The 20065-nt window shown below is 36.4% G+C and overlaps 1 protein-coding gene across 19 annotated transcripts in view; it reads right to left on the bottom strand.

Annotated features, from left to right (window-relative positions):
* ROBO2 (roundabout guidance receptor 2) overlaps positions 1-20065 on the bottom strand; it is a 1723333-nt gene that overhangs the window by 537111 nt on the left and 1166157 nt on the right. For all 19 annotated transcript variants that reach the window (XM_043593855.1, XM_043593853.1, XM_043593859.1 and 16 more), the window contains one exon: positions 7073-7399. In XM_043593855.1, the coding sequence (XP_043449790.1) occupies positions 7073-7399 (327 nt within the window). The remainder of the gene's footprint in view (positions 1-7072; positions 7400-20065) is intronic.

The following is a 20065-nucleotide window of genomic DNA, read 5'->3' as shown; positions in this document are numbered from 1 at the left end:
TCCTCTTAATACAATCTGTTAGAAGGGATTATTCTTGTATTAAGATTAATGGCCTGTATTAATTTGCTATAGCTGCCATAAGATTGGGTGGTTTAAACAACATAAATTTATTTTCTCACAGTTCTGGAAGCTCAGAATCTGAGATTGAGGTGTTGTAGGGTTCCGTTTCTTCTGAGGTCTCCCTCCCTGGCCTCCCCCTTTTTGCTGTGTCCTCACAAGGTATTTCCTTTCTGCACTTGTCTCCCTGGTGTCTCTCTACATGTCCAATTTTTCTCTTATAAGGATACCAGTCTGATTGAATTAGGACCTAATGTAGTGGCTGCATTCTAACCATTCTAATGGTTCTACCTTCAAATAAACTCACAGTCTGAGATACTAGGGGTTAGAGCTTCAGCGTATAAATTTGGGGGAACACAATTCAGCCCATAACATGGCTCAAATACTTTGGACTATGAACATTTTTCAGCTATTAATATTCCCTACCCTACAAAAAAAAATTCTGAATTCTTTCTTAAAATTTGTACAAATACAAATAGAAAAATCATGAAGAAATTAGTTGCACCTACATTCTTTATGGTCCAAATCTACGAATATCAGCTCCAGATTGACTCACTGTCTCTTATGCATTAAAAAGGATAGGTTTGTTTGTATGTTTATTTCTTTTAGGATAGTTATGGTGTGATAACTTCAAAGTTACATGTAAGTTCCTCAAAAAGTGAAACAGATTTACCAGCCATATGACTCAGCAATTCTATCCTTAGATATATACCCAAGAGAATACCCAAATGAAACCAAATTTCTACGCAAAAAAACTTGCACAGGAATGTTCATAGCAGCATTATTCATAACATATAAAAAGTGGAGAAAATCCAAATGCATATCAACCAATGAGCAGATGTATAAAATGGGATTTATCCATTCTATAGAGCATTATTCAGCAATATAAAGGAACGCAGTACTGATACATGTCATAACAAGGATAATCCTTGTAAACATTATAATAAGGAAAAAAAAGTTAGTCACATGGACCATATACTATATGATTCCATTTATATGAAATATCCAGACTAGGCAAATGTACAGGGATGGAAAGATTAGTCTTTGCTCAGGGCTGAAGCCGGAGGGTTTGAGAGGAATGGGGATTGACTGCTAATGGGTATAGGGTTTCCTTTAAGAGTGATGAAAATGTTCTACATCAAATTGTGATGTGGGTTGGGCAACTCTGTGAATGTACTGAAAAACAATGAATTGTACACTTTTAATGGTAGATTGTATGGTAAGTGAATTAAATAAAGCAATTTTTTAAAAAAAGTTCTCCATGGTTCAACATTTTTTGAAATTTAATTTATTTTGTATATTTATGGAATATAAAGGTAATTTGCCTGGTAACATTCATTTGCAGCCAAAATAAAATGAAAGAAAAAGAAAAAAGTCACATATATATCAACTTGGAAATATCAAGAAACTACCTTGTGTTCATTTTTAATGCCACCTGTGACCTCTATTACTAAAGTCAGTCTACTTCTGTAACCTCTCTTCCTTGTACAGATAAAACATCAATTTAGTTGTGGATTTAAAGCAAACAGGATCATTATGTTTGCAGAGTGTTCCATAGCTTTGCTATTCTAGCAATCTGTGACCTATAAATAATGCAAGACCTTTTCCTTGTCTAAATGACTTTCTTGCAGCATGAGTCTTGATACACAGAAACAGAAAGAAAGAAAGAAAGAAAGAAAGAAAGAAAGAAAGAAAGAAAGAAAAACAAATCAACCCACAGTCATGGAATTCCATCTATTTCTAGTTCCCCAATTAAATTATAAACCGCATCTATTCTCTCTTTTGTAGTTGCATCAAAAGCCACCTTTTAAATATTTTGCCATTTTATTTTTATCAAAGCAAAAGTCTATCAGAGCTAATCTGAAAAGTTTTTGTATTTTGCTTTCGAAGTAAGGAAAGCAAATATATATATATATAGAGAGAGAGAGAGAGAGAGAGAGAGAGAGAGAGAGACCGGTTTCCATGTGACCCCTGACCTTTGAACCACAACCTCCTTGCCACTAAAGCGTTCAGCACCTCATTTAATCTCCCCTCTCTACAGTGGCATAGTGCTGAGAAAAGGAAACAGAAAACATAATCTGGGGACTTCATCAATTTTTCATGAATTTTCATTTAGGCCAGAACCCCCTCTTACCCTGGTCGATAGATCAAGCTGCTGTCATATATTTACCACCTGGGGCTACAGCTGCTATCTCTAGGGGTTACCACTGACTCAGGCTATATCACAGGCAGCCACAAAATGTGTAAGGACCCCTGTGCTCCTTCTGCTCCAAACACAGGGACAACTGGTGTTCACACTGAAATCCTATCTGCATCAGCTATGCCTCCACTCTCTTGGGCTCACTGGAAAACTGTATTAACATCTTCGGTGCCAGGTGCTTTGGTGGGAATCCTGCAATTCTGTTTCCCAAATATGTAAAAGTTGCTTTCACCTGAATACCTTTCTTGAGTTCAAGTGATTTGAAAAATACTTTCTGGATTGCTATTTTTTTTCCCTTTACAAACTAAGAGGGAGAAAGCAAACATGAGGTAAGTGATTGGACACTCCATATCAATGATGCCCTCTTGAATGTTTTTTTTTTTCCTCAAGCGATTATGTTACATAAAACTGAAGTTTGTATGAAAGGAAAACAAAAAAGTGTTTTTACAGTATGGTAAAGAATGGGCTGACTTCTCTACAACCTGCCAAGATAGATGGTTATCAATAAAATTGCACATTTCATTTGACAGCAGAAACCAAGATTTTTGAAATTAAAAATGAAAATCAAGGCAAAGCAAAGAGAGTCCAAAAATTACCGTATTTTTTAATCAATAATCTTTTCACAATAAAAGTTGTAACAAGTTTGCTACTTATCCGTATACTCTTAATCACCTAGATACCAGAGATCAGTAATTCTCAACTGATTTTGACCCCTCAAGACACAACTGGCAGTCCAGAGACATTTTTGGTTGTCACAACTGGGACGGGGGGGGGGGGTTGTGTGGGGGGAGCAGGTCTTATTGCCATCTCCTAGGCAAAGGCCAGAGGTGCTGTTAAACATCCTGCAACGCAGAGCACAGCCCCACAACAAAGAATTTTCCAACCCCAGATGGCAATAGTGCAGAGACCTAGATACCTTGCTCTAGTTCCCTCACAATCCACTCACAGCTAAATTCTTGGGAGAATGGCAGCATTTGCCACCCCAATTCCACCGCTGATTCATTCTTCAGCTGACATGTTCACTTTCCACTCCTAGAGCCCACAGGTACTTTTTATTTAACCATCACATGACATTTGCATTGCAAAATACTTTTTCTTTCTTAAAATTGTTTCCTTTTCTTGTCCCTTCACTCCCCATACGCCATCACGCTGATACCTCTCAGAGCCTCCTGAGCCAGTACTTCTTTCCTTTGTCCACCATTAAATATGGGGTTCCAAGCAACAGGAGTGACCTCAGCCCTTATTAACCATCCCTGACCACAGCCTGCCTGGGCAGTCATGTCTACTTCTTTTTCTCCTCTCATCACTTTACCCTCTATGTGGTAAAGACCTCTCTTCTCAATTCTAGAAATTCCCTTTTTAATGGAACATGAGATATGTTTACCTCGAGGTCTCATTGGTATGTCAAACAATACAGCCAAAGCTCACCTCAATCTCCTATTCCCATTTCAGTTGTTTCTTCTCTCCTGTACCCGCCACCCCTACGGATGTAGCACTATAGACCTAGTCACTCGACAGAAACAAAAACAAACAAAAAACCAAAGAAGCAACCACTGGGAATCATCTCGTATCCCCTGAATCCCTAAACTGACCATAAAGTGATATGCCTTATAATTTCTAAATATGACTCATACTATTTCCTTCTTTCAATCTTCACTGCTATTTTCAGTTCAGAATCTGATATATAGTCTTTTCTGAATGATTTGACAACTTATTGACTCATCTCTGACTTTAATCATCATCTCCTTAACCCAATTTTCAATTCTCTTTCAAGGACTATTTTACGTAACAAAAAAAAATCTACTTTCCCAACTTACGGTGCTCACCAATCTTTCAAGCTACCTTATAGTTCTCATACACAGTGTTGCTAGGCTTCCATTCCTTCCTTTACTGGATGAAAAAGAGATGTGTCATAATTGAGCATTTAGGTTACGTGTTCTAAATTATGAAGGCCAAACATGTACCTCATCTATCACTATTGTTGTATCATTTTATTTAAAAATATATACCTTGGTAACAAATAATACTGAAATACCACAATGCTTTGACCCAAATTTCCATATTAATACATTTTATGAAACACATAAGGAAAGACAGATGACTGATGATCTAATGTGAAAGAGATGAGTAGCATATAAATGGGTATTATTTGATCTTGTGTTGCCTCAAATGGCATGAACTGTTGACACGGCATTAGAAGAAAGAATTTTATTCACTAGCTAAATCCAATTTAGAAGCCTTCTTGTTTTCCTCTCTAGGTCAAAAAGTATTTTTAGAATTTCTCAAAGCTCATTGATTTAAAAATAAAAAGTGCTACTGGTACATTACACAAGAAGAAAATCATGGTTTAAAATTTTCCTCCTAAAACAAGTGTGATTGATTATTAATGACACAAGTAGGAAAGCGAGCAATCTTTAGATTAAATAAAAACACAAGATGAATGCATGTAGGGAAGAATTTTAACAAAGCTAAGGTTCAGGGGAAAAAATGTTTATAGCTGCCCAACAATAAAATGACTGGCAATTTAGATAAACTTTAATATTAAGAAAAAAAATTAGTTGAAGATTAAAAACAGATATTTGTTGCTGAGTAGATAAAATTAAAAAAAAACATTTTAAATAAAAATTCTTTATTGCTATTTATGGAGTAGGCCAAATTTCAATTAGAGTGTTTTCCCAAATATGGCACAATTCCCTAAAATTAAAATTAGACTAATCAGGATCTGGTCTTCAAATCTCCATTAACTTATTGCCTAGGTCTTCATCACTTAACCATCACGGCCTTCATTTTATCTATAAAATGGGAGAATAATGCCGATAACATTTCCTATAAAGGGAGGTGGGGGGGGGGAAATCAATGGAATTTGACATTGAAATATTTCAATACGTTTGAAAAATTCCAGGAATAAGATATTTCAAAATAAAAATAGAAGAGTCAGGAATATTTATTTTTGAGGTTTTTGTGTGTACATTTCAAATCTCACTAAGCTGCATCTAATTTAGCTACTTTTTGAAGTCAATTATAAAAATGAAATTACCTGGGACCTTGTGCAAAATAGCATTGCTAGCTAAGGTTCTAATGCCCTTATCGCAAAGTACTTCACAAAACAAATTTGGGTTTTAGAATTCTTGTAGCCTTTCCTATTGGACATACACGTTTCAAGCATTAGTGTGTTTCAGATTTCCTGGTACATACTGTAAATCAAAAGTTCAGACACTTAAGAACAAAAGCTTCCATCTAGGTAGCTGAAGAAGAACTCATATGATTTTATTTACTAAAAGATGCTTCCCTGTGTAAAGCTGACATATTCCAGAGAATTGCAACACACATATATGCAAGTTTCCCAATCCAGTTTGATACCATGTAGCACATGAGTATAACTACCAAGTTTAATTACAGACATGAGACGTTGAGCTATTATTTTGCACTCCCTTCCCAGCTACATAAATAAGTCTCATGCATCTTGAAGCATCTCAATTTTCTTATCTATGAAGACCTACTGGTACAACCAGTAAGGTGAAAAGTAAATTTTTTACATCCAATTGTTACCATCTTATTAATGATCAATTCCAGATAAAATCTTTCCACAGAATAGCTAATATCAAAATTTCATGGTACTGTTTAAATTAGGACACAAATTTGATCCTTACCTATAAACCATAATAATAATAATAATAATAATAATAAACAAATCTATCATGTATTTTAATACATTCTGGAAAATAATGTATGAACTTATGAAGGCAATGTTCACATAGATGCAAAGCATTGACCTCTTGACTTACTAGTGCTATTCGGGCTATCTGCTGAATATATATATATATATTTTTTTAAGTGCCAGAGGTCAAGCCTTTAACTATTGCTGACTCCCAAGACTGAACAAGACCCTTCCATGTATAAACATTTTGTCCTTATAAAACCCAGGTTTCTTCCCTGATGAGTTTTGTTGGTAGAAAAAATAAACAAATAGAGTTGCTGTCATTGTTCCTGTATTCTCCCCTACACACCTAGGGTAGTGATTCCTGAGTTCAGACTGGAAGTAATAAAAGAGTTAATATAATCTAGGGAGTATATTCTTTTTAAGGTCGTTTGTTAAAAGTTATTTTAGCAATACTAACATTATAATATAATATAATATAATATAATATAATATAATATAACATAATATGCTATATATAGATAAGTAACACAAACAGGTATAAAATACTGAATTTATGCCCTATATTTGAGGCCACGTTAGACATAAATTTTGCATTTCAAAATAGCTGACTTTACGGGGCGCCTGGGTGGCTCAGTCGGTTAAGCATCCGACTTCAGTTCAGGTCATGATCTCACAGTCTGTGAGTTCGAGCCCCACATCAGGCTCTGTGCTGACAGCTCAGAGCCTGGATCCTGGTTCAGATTCTGTGTTTCCCTCTCTCTCTGCCCCTCCCCTGCTCATGTTCTGTCTCTCTCTGTCTCAAAAATAAATGAAAACATTAAAAAAAGGTTTTTTTAATAAATAAATGGCTGACTTTAATACTTGATTATATCTTTCATTAATAATTCCAATTTTAAATATCAGCATCATTGCCACTTTGCTTTAATGTAAAAGCATAATTTCCACTTTGATTCAATATAAATAAATTTACTGTAATACCATAGCTTGACATTATTTTGACCAGCTTTCTTTGGAGAAGGCAAAGTAAAATTATGCACAGTGTTTTGACTTTTCTTCTTTAGGTATTAAGTAGCCACAGAGACAAATCAAAGCTTACTAAAAATAAATCAAAGTTAAAGTGCACGCCATTTATAAGATTCATTGTGTTTACTTACATGCCACTTCCAGAGATGCATTTCGACTCACTGCTTCACCGAGATAGTTCCTTGCAACACAAACGTAGCTTCCTTCATCAGGTTTGCTTCTGCGCCCATGTACAATGCGCAAGAAGAATAAGGATCCGCTGGGCAGAAGCATCCTGTGAGACCGGGGATCATCCTTGTCAGTCTCCACCCGCTCACCATCCTTGTACCACTCAATGGTGGGCGTTGGCCGGCCCTCTGCCTTACAGTTCAAAGTGGTGGGCTCTCCCTTAGAGACAATGACATCTGAAGGGTGCTCCACAATCCGTGGCGGGAAGTCCTCCTGGCGAAGACGAGATCCTACAAACAGGACAGAATGAAGACAAGCTTTAACATTTCCTTATCTATAGCTCTTGTTTGGCTTAGGTTCACATTGAAATCCCCAATTATTCAAAATGCCCTTATTACTATTTTATTCATGCTTCATTCTTTGGTTCTTGATGCAGCTCCTAAGTCGTTGCCAGTCCTTTGCAGAATGTGATAATATACCATTGCATTAATATGTTAATTCTGATGAGTTAGGTTTAAATTTTCCATGAATTGTGACAAGCAAAAGTAAAAGAGAATATGAGATTTTCTGTTGGGCGCTAAGAAGAGTAAGATTAATCTCCTATCCTTGAAGTGATTACTATCTACTGGGGGACAAAGCCAAGTGGGCAACTATCTAGAATATACAATGCAGTGTATCATACTGGCATTGTGTCATCAGATTTAACATAAAAAGATAACCCACAAATTATATACAAATATTAACTCAATTTAACAGATAAGGAAGCATCTCAGGAAATGACATCAATTTCCCAGAAATGTAGAGGAAATAAGCTGATGAGGCAGGATTTGAACTCAGGGATATATGACTGAGGAATTCAAGTATAAATCATTATATTAAAATAAATGTTGCATGGAGGTCCAAGAAATGCATTACAGGAAGAGAGTGGAAAAAGAAATGTTAACTTTAACTGGATTATAATGAGGCCTCCCCCGAAAAGGTGACATTTAATTGAGCTGTAAAGAATAAAACTATGTAAATAGAGGGGAAAAGACATTCAAATTGAAGAAACAATGTGAGAACATGAGAGTATATGCATAAATAATATATTTCATACTCAGGGAGGAAATTGATATGGCAGGTGGGGGTGAAGGGTAGTTTTGGAGCCCAGAAAAAAAGGGCTTTAAATAACATGCTAAGGATTGTGATCTTCATTCTATATGGCTAACAGATTTTGAGGGGGCAGTGACATGACTATCTGTATTAGATAGTTTTGGTGCTCAGTATAAAAGATAAAGAGCAATGGAGGCAAAAGGAGAAAGTTACTTAACTATTCTGGAGAACAATAAAAAGAACTTGACTTTGAGAAATGATGCTGAAGGTAGAAAAAAGAAGACAGAGGCATACCATAAAATAACCCTTGATAGAATCGGCTATCTCACCATAGAGTCAGGAAGAGTTGTAGGCACCAATGACTTCCTTGTAAGTACAATGAAAGGGGAGCCATTAAGTGGTAGAAAAAATTGGAAGAAAACAACCTGTTGGTATTTTGAGATCAAAATTTTCATAATGTGTTGTTTTATATATTTTTAGTTTATAAGGTGTCACTGGCCATTATTTGTGAAAGGGTCTTACCAGCTCTTGCACATAAATCTAACAGAGATGGTGAAAGAGATAACCGTGTCAGTTGGGGTGCCTGGGTGGCTCAGTCAGTTAAGTGTCAGACTCTTGATTTCAGCCCAGGTCATGATCTCATGGTTCGTGAGAGCGAGCTCCATATCAGGCTCTGTGCTGACACTGTGGAGCCTGCTTGGGATTCTCACCCTCTCTGTGCCTTTCCCCTGCTAGTGCTCTCTCTCTCAAAATAAATAAATAAACGGGGCGCCTGGGTGGCGCAGTCGGTTAAGCGGCCGACTTCAGCCAGGTCACGATCTCGCGGTCCTGGAGTTCGAGCCCCGCGTCGGGCTCTGGGCTGATGGCTCAGAGCCTGGAGCCTGTTTCCGATTCTGTGTCTCCCTCTCTCTCTCTGCCCCTCCCCCGTTCATGCTCTGTCTCTCTCTGTCCCAAAAATAAATAAACGTTGAAAAAAAAAATTTTTAAAAAATAAAAATAAATAAATAAATAAATAAATAAATAAACTTAAAAAAAATAACCATGTCTGAGGCCATAATGATAGTCTAGATACAAGTTTTAACATTTTCCAACCAATCATCTAATATTAGCACATTTCAGCTTCAAAAATAAATAAATCTGAGAAATATTAACTTCCCAAGGTTGTTGATTACAATTTGTTATCTCATCAGATCCAAGAAGGAACTTAAACATTACAAGTGCTGGGTACCTAAAGCAAAAGAGTACAAAGGTCAGAATTTATTTTTTTTTTAAACGCACTAAAAAAAACCCAAAGCATATAAATATGGACAGGTAATCACCTTGTGCATCACAATAACAAAGAAGGTTATATATATATTGAAAATACTGGATCACAAAAGCAAATGAGGAATTTCAAGAATATAAAAAGTAAGATGTATTTTTAAAAGAAACAATCAGAAAAGATCTCAAAGTATTTAAATATGAATGTCTAATCACAGTGGCAAATCAGTAACATATTCCCAAATGTAAAGATCTGGTCTCAGAGCCATACAATCTGATCCTAAAATGGAACAACAGTTAATCTTACTCTTCATGTAACAGGCATATAGGCTACAATCACCTTGTTTAGATACCTTTCTTGTTCTCTAATTTGCCACGTGCACTTATCTGCAGCCCCCCTATGTCAAAGTTGTTCTGTTATTAAAGCTAAGCAAGTCAATCATCCATGTTATTAGAGTGCTCTTCACTTTATCAAATAGTTCCCCACCTTATTTGGCAGTTGGCCCAGATAAGGCCTGCAAAGAACCTGAAATACACAAATACTTATTAAATAAAATAGAAAATAATGAACTTATGAAAGGAAAAAAGGCAAAATATCTAGCCCCCTTACCACTTACACCTAGAATCCAGCATGTCCAATAAGCCCTCAGAGAATTTTACACATTAATCACTATAGCATATGTAAACCTAATCTGGTGTTGTCACCCTTGGATATTCTTCTAGTCATTGTATTCCCACTGTTATAAAAACTTCAAAAAGACATCTACAATCTAAATGGAAGAGGTAAAACTATTAGAAGAAATTATAAGAGCAAATTTTCATGACCGTGAGTTAAGGAAAACTTTCTTGGACACCAAAAGCACAGGCAACAAATCAAACAGATAAATTGGACTCATTGGATTTAAATATTTGTGCTTGGGGGGTGGGGGGGAGGGAATCAAAAGAATGAAAAGACAACCCACAGAATCAGAAAGAAAATATCTGCAAATCATATAGCTGATAGGGGACTTATACCTAGAATATAAAGAACTCATAGCATAATAAAAAAAATGCAAAAAAATGCAAATAACCAAATTTTAAAATAAGCAAAGGATCTGAAATAGATATTTTGCAAACAAAGCCAGACAAATGGCCAATAAGCACATGAAAAGATTCTTGACATCATTAACTACTAGGGAAACGTAAATCAAACTCTCCAGTGAGACATACTTCCCACCCAGAAGAATGGCAATAATGAAAAAAAAAAGTAAAATAACAAGTATCGCCAGGGATGTAGAAAATCTGAAAGCCTCATACATTGCTGGTGGGAATGTAAAATGGTGCAGCCACTTCGGATAATATTCTAGATTTTCTCAAAAATTTTGGAATTAACGTTATGACCGAACAATTCGACTTCTGGGGATATAACTCAAGAGAAAGGAAACCTTATAGCCACACAAAAACTTGTACATGAGTCTAATGTAATGTTCATAACAGCATTATTCATAATAACCAAAAAAAAAAGAGAGAACCCAAATGTCCATCAACTGACTAATACATGTTGTACATCCAATAATGCTATATTATTCAGCAGTGAGGAAAGAATGAAGTCCTTATACACACTACAACATGGATGAACCTTAAAATCATTATACTAAGTGAAAGAAGCTTATCAGAAAAGGCCACATATTACATGACACCATTTATATGAAATGTCCAGAAGAGGAAAATAGAGACACGATGCAGGTTTGTCATTATCTAGGGTGGGGAATAGGAGTTGGACGTGAAGGGGTATCAGGGTATCTTTTGGAGGTGATGAAATATTCTAAAACTGATTACGGTGATGGTTGCACAACTCCGTGATAATAATAAAAGCTATCATATTGCACACTTTCGATAGGTGAGTTATGTGGCATATAAATTATTTCAGTAAAGCAATTTTTAAAAAGTTATGGGTAAGGCATTGTGAACAAGCTTAACATAAGGGGTAAGAATTCATGTTCACCCATGCCAACAATTAGGTTATTATCTTCATTTATAATTCTTGTTTTGAAATATAATCATCAGGTCAGCAATATCCAACAGGGCATAAAATAAAGCTGAAAGGTTTCACCATATAGGTTGATAGATACACAAACAAAGACAGACATGTAGATCTACAGAAATATATCTAAATTTTAAGATGTTATTAAAACTGAGGGGATTAATTCTGAACTCCCTTAAATTCAGACATTATGCAATATAGCAGTGACCTTAAGATAGATAAGCTTTAGGTAGGTAGTGAATTCTTTAAAACTGTACAAAAATGGGTACTCTTGTGTGGGCAGAAAAGGAGAATTGTGAGGGGACCAAAGATTTCATCAAATTTGCAAAGAGGTCTGGGTCTTTAAAATTAGGAAGGACCACTAAACTACTAGGTATGCTACATTATTGGGCCAAATAACCCAATTATTTCGTTTAAAAAAAAAAAAAAAGACAGCTGAGTTGTCAGCCAAACTTAATGGGGATTCAATACTGAACAGTAGAGGGGGCTGTACTTTACATGAAGTGTCCTGAAAACTGTTGAACTTTGACATCCAAAGGCAAATTGGAAAATACAGGACTCCCAGCCCAACCCAGGACCTACACAATCAAAATCTGCACCCCCTCAGGGATGCCTCTGCAGGCAAAGTTTGAGAAGCATTGTTGTAACCAGTTTTTGCATGGCCCTCCCCTAAGAACGTTTTTACATTTTTAGTGTTGTTAGAAGACTAAGAAGGAGGAACAATTAAAAAGAGGGTAGAAGAGGAAAGAGACCTCATGTGGCCTAAAATGTTGGAAATATCTGCTGATACTTTACAGAAAAAGTTTGCCAATCTGCTTTAGAGTACCTGTTTGTCACTTTCCATTAATAACTAATTTTTTCACTTATATTTCTTTTATACAGGATCATAAAACTGTTTTCTCCAGATTTCAGATGGGAAAAAAAAAACAACTTTGACTGCAGTGTTAATATTGCTCATGTAATTATTTGGGATTCTTATACGAACAGATCAGCTAAGCAAAATATCAGATTTACCTGCAATTCTAACTTTACTTGCAGCAAGTCTAGGCACCTTTTTATTTCAATTATTAATAGGACAATCACATAGTCAAGTGTTTTTTTTTTAAATTTTTAATGCTTATTTATTTTTGAGATAGAGAGAGAGAGAACATGAGCAGGGGAAGGGCAGAAAAAAGGAGACACAGAATCTGAACCAGGCATCAACACTGAGCCCAACACAGGGCTCGAACCCACGAACTGAAATCACGACCTGAGCTGAAGTCGGATGTTTAACCAACAGAACTACCCAGGCACCCCAGTCAAGTTTTAATTAAAAGCATTTCATTCAACTTTCTTCATCTCTTATTTAAAAAACAAAACAAAACAAAACAAAAACAGAAAATAGTCACAGGGACTTAAAGATGAACATCCAAATGTTTATTGTTGCTAACCATGAAAGTAAACTATAAAACAGCCAAGTGACTTGTTCATAATTAAAGAGCTAACAGAAACAGAATTAGAACTTAAGACCTTTAATCCAAAATATTCAGGATTCTTAAAAACTGGATGTAAGAATAAGTAAAGAACGCACATTATAACTACCCTAATTCCAAAACCCTCCTCTAAGTTTGACTGAAATGAGTCAGATAGATGCCTCTAATCACATTTTCCTTGGTTTTCAAAATGTAATTCTCAGACTACCAGCATCAGCATTACCTGGGATATCTCCTTAAAATGCAGAATCTTGGTCCCCACAGTGAACAAGAAGCATCAGAAGTTACAAATGGAAGAGGTCTAAGACACTCATTTTTGGTGCTGACCAGGAGAAGGTCATGCCCTCTGACCTGGTCTAAACTGGTCTGGAAAGTCATGACTTATACCTGGCAACAAATTAGTCAGGTGCATGCAGAAGCATCTTTGAATGAGGTTCTAAGCACCCAAAATTACATAATGGATTTTTTCTGCTTCTCAGGGATTCTCAAACAATGATTTTGAAATGATCGTTGGTAAAATATTTAATAAAAAAACAAACTGAGTAGTTTATTTGCTCTTCAAATGTTAGAGAGTTGGAGTAGAAGTATAAAATCCTAACTCATAAATATATTTATAAATATATTTAATATATATTTATTTAAATATATATTACTCAGTGAGTGCTAGAGTAACTTTTGTTTTTAGAGTGACTTCAATTACACAGTATAATAAAAGAGAATAAAGCACCTAGAAGAACACTTGTTGCTTTCATTTCGGAGGTAAACTGCTCCTTCCTCATTGTTCACTTAGAGTATAGTTATTTCCTTGAACTAAGCTTTACTTTTCACTCATATTTCACTCATAGTGAAAGCTATACTTTCCACTGTATAGTCATATCTGGTCAAGTTAAACAACACAAACTATTCTGATTTTTTTTTAAAAGGCAGAAGAAATTCTTGGCAAATACACTCCCTCCAGCCAAATTTCTGTGCAGCATCTGTTGTTGTTTTTTCCTAAAAACAGACACAGTACTATCTCCTAGTTAATAATAACCATGTGTTCTGCTGTTGTTGTTTTCTTTTGTGTGTGCAAAAAGTACCTTCATTAAAGCATAGGGATAGGACACTTGGGCAGAAAGCTGCACTCTGATTGTGAGGAGTGACTGATTATATATGTTTAAGTTGGGGGTATGCAGGTAGAGATAAAGGAAGTCTCTAAAGGAATTTCATATGTTAAAGAAGACTTACAGGATCCTGGAGGTCTGGCTATTGTCAAGCTAAGGTTGATTTTGACCTCTAACAAAGCATTAAGACAGTTATGAATATTTTCAAAAAAAATCCTAGTAAGACTAAGCCAGCAAGGTTCTCTCTGATTACTCAAATTTTGAATGTGACCAGAGATACTTCCTGAAGTTTTCCCTCCCTCAGAGAGGTGCATAGTGCTACATGAAAAAAATCAAGGCTTCCTGACCCATCACATTGAGGAGGAGGTCATTGTGGAAGGAAAAAGGGATATGGGTTATTAACCAGCAAATATTTATGCTTCACTTTACCAGGTGCAAATCAGAATACCAAATGACTCATCAGCCAATTTGGATGATGAAAAGAAATTACACATAGACTACCAGGACATGTAGTGAGCACGTTATTTTTTTTTCTCTTCTATAAACAAAGATTCCCCCCCCCCACTATTTCCTCCTTAAAACCCTAATCACAATGCTAAGAGTTGATGTTTTCTGAGGTCATTCTTGCATTAATGTTTTTCTGCACGGTAAATTTTAGTTAGACCAGGTTGATCCCTTTATACTAGATTTCAAAATGAGTTGTTACTGCTTTCTATTTTGCCAAAATAAATCCTATCAAAATTTTCTCCATGGAAAGCAACATATCTCAGTGCCACTATAAACTCCATCCACACTGATTAGTGAGCTAACATAATTTGTAATGAAATGGAATTGATCACTCCATCAAGTCTGTCCTTGTAACTTTTCTATCCTTGAATTCTTCATGATGAATAAATTCTAGTATACTTCCTTTATGAGGGAGGGGGGAAACAGATCATTTTCCCCCCACGTAAGTCCTATATATGATAGGATGTGGTGAGCAAGTCAATATTCAGGAAACACAAAAACTGTTTTATCCATTTAACCTTAGTAAAACTCTCTCAGGAGATGACCTGATTTGGCAATGAATTAAATAAATTTATAAGATTCTCATTCCTTCTGGAAGCACAGCAGTACCATGTTAAAAATGAGTTTAAATTAAAATTGAGAACTCCAAAAACTACTTATTTACTATAAAATTTCTGTATGGCTTTTCAATGTCATAAACTAAAGGGCAAATTATATGAATGGGAAGTGACAAGTATAAAAGATGTTTCTTGTCAAACTTAACAGGTAACCTTGATTGTGGAAGTTTCAGTTATGCACAATGGCATCCAGCAGCATCCCCATTATCCAGTTTTCTAGGTCCAACAGGAAGAAGATGAAGCCACGAAAGACCCTCTCATCTCAAATCCCCACATTACAGATGAGAAGAAAAAAGAAATAGAGAACCAAAGAACTGAAGTTTTTCTCCAAAACTGAGACTACAAGAACTATAGTTACCATATCTAGGAATACAAGCTCTGTTTTTAGGATGAGTTTTCTTTGTCCATTATGTCTCTTTCTTAGCCATATTTTTTTGGAAATTTAAAATGGAAAGTCCCAACCAAGCACTAGATTTCAGTTTATTTTTGTTTTGGCTTAATTGATTCCCCGCCCCCCCCCCTCCCCCGCTGGGTCATTGTATGCATTAGGTATATGACCTTAAGCAAGTTACCTAAACTTTCTTATAACACTATTTTGTCATCCTAAAATTGAGGCAAATGGAACAGTAAACTCCTACAAATTCATTGTTTCATAACATGACAATGGCTGTCACATCATAATGGACATAACGACAAGAGAAGATGACAGGTAGCAGGCTTAGATTTACTAGCACAGAGCAAATTTTTAAAGATACATGAGGTAGATTAATGCTCATACTTTTAATAAAATATAAATTAGAAAGTTTGCCTTGATAGGTCTATCAAAAGAAATGGCTAATCAAATGTTTTCTTTTTTTTTTTTAATTTTTTTTTTCAACGTTTATTTTTGAGACAGAGAGAGACAGAACATGAATGGGGGAGGGGCAGAGAGAGAGGGAGACACAGAATCGGAAACAGGCTCCAGGCTCTGAGCCATCAGCCCAGAGCCCGACGCGGGGCTTGAACTCACGGACCGCGAGATCGTGACCTGGCTGAAGTCGGACGCTTAACCGACTGCGCCACCCAGGCGCCCCAAATCAAATGTTTTCTTAGGGAATGCTCCAAAAGTTAACAATGCTTTAAAAACTTTTGTTTAAAAACTAGCTCATTGGGGCGCCTGGGTGGCGCAGTCGGTTAAGCGTCCGACTTCAGCCAGGTCACGATCTCGCGGTCCGTGAGTTCGAGCCCCGCTCAGGCTCTGGGCTGATGGCTCAGAGCCTGGAGCCTGTTTCCGATTCTGTGTCTCCCTCTCTCTCTGCCCCTCCCCCATTCATGCTCTGTCTCTCTCTATCCCAAAAATAAATAAACGTTGAAAAAAAAAATTTTTTTTAAATAAATAAAAAATAAATAAAAACTAGCTCATGTAACCCTTGTAATTTATTCTTATATTTCTATGAAATTTATTTCCATGGCCAATAAATACATGGTTCTAAAAATCATTTTAACCAAAAACCAACTGCTAAGATAGGGATGCTTATCTTAAAAGTAAATATTTTATCAATTATGTAAAATACAACCTTAGTCAAGATATTTAACATTTCTTTCCTTATTCAGGGTAAACAGGTTGCTATTTTAGGGGAAAGCAACTGAGACAGATTTCATAAAACTTTTTCTCTGAATTTCACAAGTGTATGTCAGGGCTTTATTTAAGTACTCTTAAAAGAAATTGCTGAAGATACTAAAACTGGAACACATTTTCCATATTTCTTTCCTCCACCTCCTTACGTTATTAGTAGCTTCATTATGTAAGTTTTAATTGCTTTTTATTACACATTTTCTGGCTGCTTAAATCCAATGCATTGAGCTGCCGACCTCACCTGAGAAGGTGGATCTAGGCAACACAGCCCCAACATACAGGGGAAGGCATGACTGTTTGGGAAAGTTAGACCAGTCGCCAAAAGAAACTGAAGCCAGGAGTAGACACATGGGGATATCTCTACAACATTGCAGAGACATTTTGAAACCACAAACCTGAAAGGTTTTCAGTAAATTTTTAGGAGTGATTTCCTCTGGAGAAATAACAAATTAATTTCCTACTTTATGAATTCATTTTCCAACAAGTCAGTGTGGAGCCAATGTATTAACCTGGACACTCATCCAATACTATTTCAAATCAATTTGCTACACCTTACCATGGTTGAAGGCATTCTTTAAAGAGTGATTTGCCACCAAATCAGAGGTTTTCATGGGTTATGTAGATTTGCCTTACAATGACAAAGCAAACTCTATTCCAGGAAGATATCCTTGAAATTCATCTTCTTATCATCATATTTAAAATATTTCAATGTGGTTTCAAAATTTCATTAGACTTTATAAGAGATATGCAATGGGACAATTTCCAAACTCATTAAAATGTTTAACGATGTTTAATTTTCTAAAAACATCAACATATATTTGATGGAGACTATGAACTTATTTCAAAAATATGGCATTTGTTTTATGTAAGATCCAATGGAGTGATAACATTTAACCTTCTACTTTATTTCTTAAGCAATATATTTTGAAAATTCTGTAGCAATAGTGTTAATCATTGTAACTATAGATTCCAAAGCCCCCAGTGTCAGCATCAGAAAACAACATTCCTAACAGCACTCATATTTTACATGCATGCTAAACTTTGTTAAATATTTATTCTCTGCTAATTGTGTAGAACTCGTGATATATTTTCCTCTAACCTAACTATTTTATTATAAACTTAAATTGAGATTCAGTGACCTAGTCAATATTGCAAACTTCTTTTACCATATAGTATACTAAAGATTTTTTAAAAATAAAATTGAAACTATTAGTACAATTCAGAAAATTTCTTAAGAGAATAATTGCTAAAGCATTACCCAAAAAATTACAACTGCCACGAGCCACGTATTAGCTGTCTCATGTCTAACGCACACAATGATTTGAGCCTTGTTCACTTCCAATAGACAGTCTACAGTTGACCCTTAAACAACTTGGGGAGGGGGCTGTAGACTCTGACTCTCTAACTCTGTCGACCCCGTAGTCAAAAATCCACAAATCCATGTATAACTTTTGCCTTTCCAAAATCTTAATTACTACTAGTCTCCTGTTTACTGGAAGCCTTACCAATAGCATAAACAGTGGATTAACATATATTTTCTATGTTATACATATTTTATATTATATTCTTATAATAAAGTAAAATAAAGTAAACAAACTATCATTAAGAAAATCTGAAGGGAAATTCATTTATGATGAATCTGTCTTTTGCTTCAACAGTGTTTGGATAGAAAGACCCTGAGATGCCCTTCTTCCAAGTTCCGACTACCCTCCAACCTCTTTTCTAGCCACAGCCTTCAGAACCATCTTCTCAGCTATCCTCTGCCTCCCAGACCAGTCAACAATGTTTTTGGGGGTTTTGTTTTTGTCGGTTTGTTAGTTGAGCTTAGCTCCTTATTGCCGACCAACCACGAGCTCCCATATTCATCAAAATTAGTCCACTGAAATAGGGGCCACAAACAACCCTCAGGTCAACATGTATCTGTGGCCCTCCTACACTTACCTTTCTCTGGGTTTCTATTTTGACCATAAGTGGCTCAGGAGGACAAGTGCCACTTATTTGGGGGTTGGCCGAGGGAATCTCAAGGGTGTCAAGTGTCTCTTGAAAACGCAAAATCAGCCCAGCAGCTGTGCGCTCCCCTAGGAAGTGCAAAAGCTGTCCCAATAGAAATCGGTAAAACCCAGGGTGCCGTGGAAGCCACCATGGTCCTGAAGAAGAATCTGAACTAAGTCCTTTTGTATCTGCACATCCTGGGTTCTGCCACGCAAACCTCCACCTCTGTGACTTCCTGGAGAATCACTTCCTGGTTGAAGGAGTAAAACATCAAGAAGATGGTAACCACCTGACTAACCTCCACAGGCTGGCTGGCAGGCCCTGACCCTGGGCTAGGGGAGTAGCACTTTCAAAGGCTGTCTCAAGAATGCATGGGAGCCTCCAGAGCCCAGTGGCTCTTGGGGAGCCCCTTTGATATCCCTCTTGGTGTCAGAGCCTCTGCCTGAGCCTCTCCCAGCAGGCACGGGGAAGCTTTTTAACCCCTCTGGAGCCCTCGAGCAAAACGTGGATCAGGTGCAAACAACAAAGCTTTTTATAGCCAGAGCATTACAAAACAAAAAAAAAACAAAAACAAAAAATGCGTATAAGTGGACCTGTGCAAGTTCAAACCCATGTTGTTCAAAAGCCAGCTGTAGTTATACTTAAGAAGTTGGCCTAACGTATGAATCTCACGGCATTGCTCTATTATCATTTTTTGATAGGGTTCTTAAGCCACAGATGGGCTCATGTGGAATGGCAGAGAGGAGATGTCAGAAATTGGATGCAAATTTTTGTGAACATCTGTGCATGTGCCTTTTTATAAGGTACATCTTTGGCAGTTAATAGAGACTCTCTTAACAAGAGGACTCTGACTTAAAATTGCTCTTATCCAGGTGCTGGATCAGATTGTGAATGCAGGCTAGTTTCTTACCTTCCCCACATGTTGTTTTCCTTATCTATAAAACCTATCTAATAACAGGACCTATCTAATAACATTGCTGAGAAGGCTGAATGATTTATTTCCATGTGCAAAGCACAAAGTAAGCACTCAGTAAAGGCTTACTTAATTAATGTTAGTATAAAGTGTAAATTTTTCAGTAGGATGAACTCTCTCACTATACTCAAAGGAATCTGTGGCTCTATAAAAACAAAGAGCTACCATCCACAAAATGGTCTTTTTTAATGCAATAGTATGTCATTCAAAATACAGCTTCTTCCCATCTCTGTACCATGATTTGTTACTACTGCTTGTTCCTACCTACCAATTAAAGGTCATTCTGAATGATATACCCTACC

This window comes from Prionailurus bengalensis, chromosome C2 (assembly GCF_016509475.1).
Source record: "Prionailurus bengalensis isolate Pbe53 chromosome C2, Fcat_Pben_1.1_paternal_pri, whole genome shotgun sequence".
NCBI classification, from domain to species: domain Eukaryota; kingdom Metazoa; phylum Chordata; class Mammalia; order Carnivora; family Felidae; genus Prionailurus; species Prionailurus bengalensis.
The sequence above is the reverse complement of the archived record's forward strand: the minus strand, read 5'-3'. Positions and strand labels throughout refer to the sequence as shown.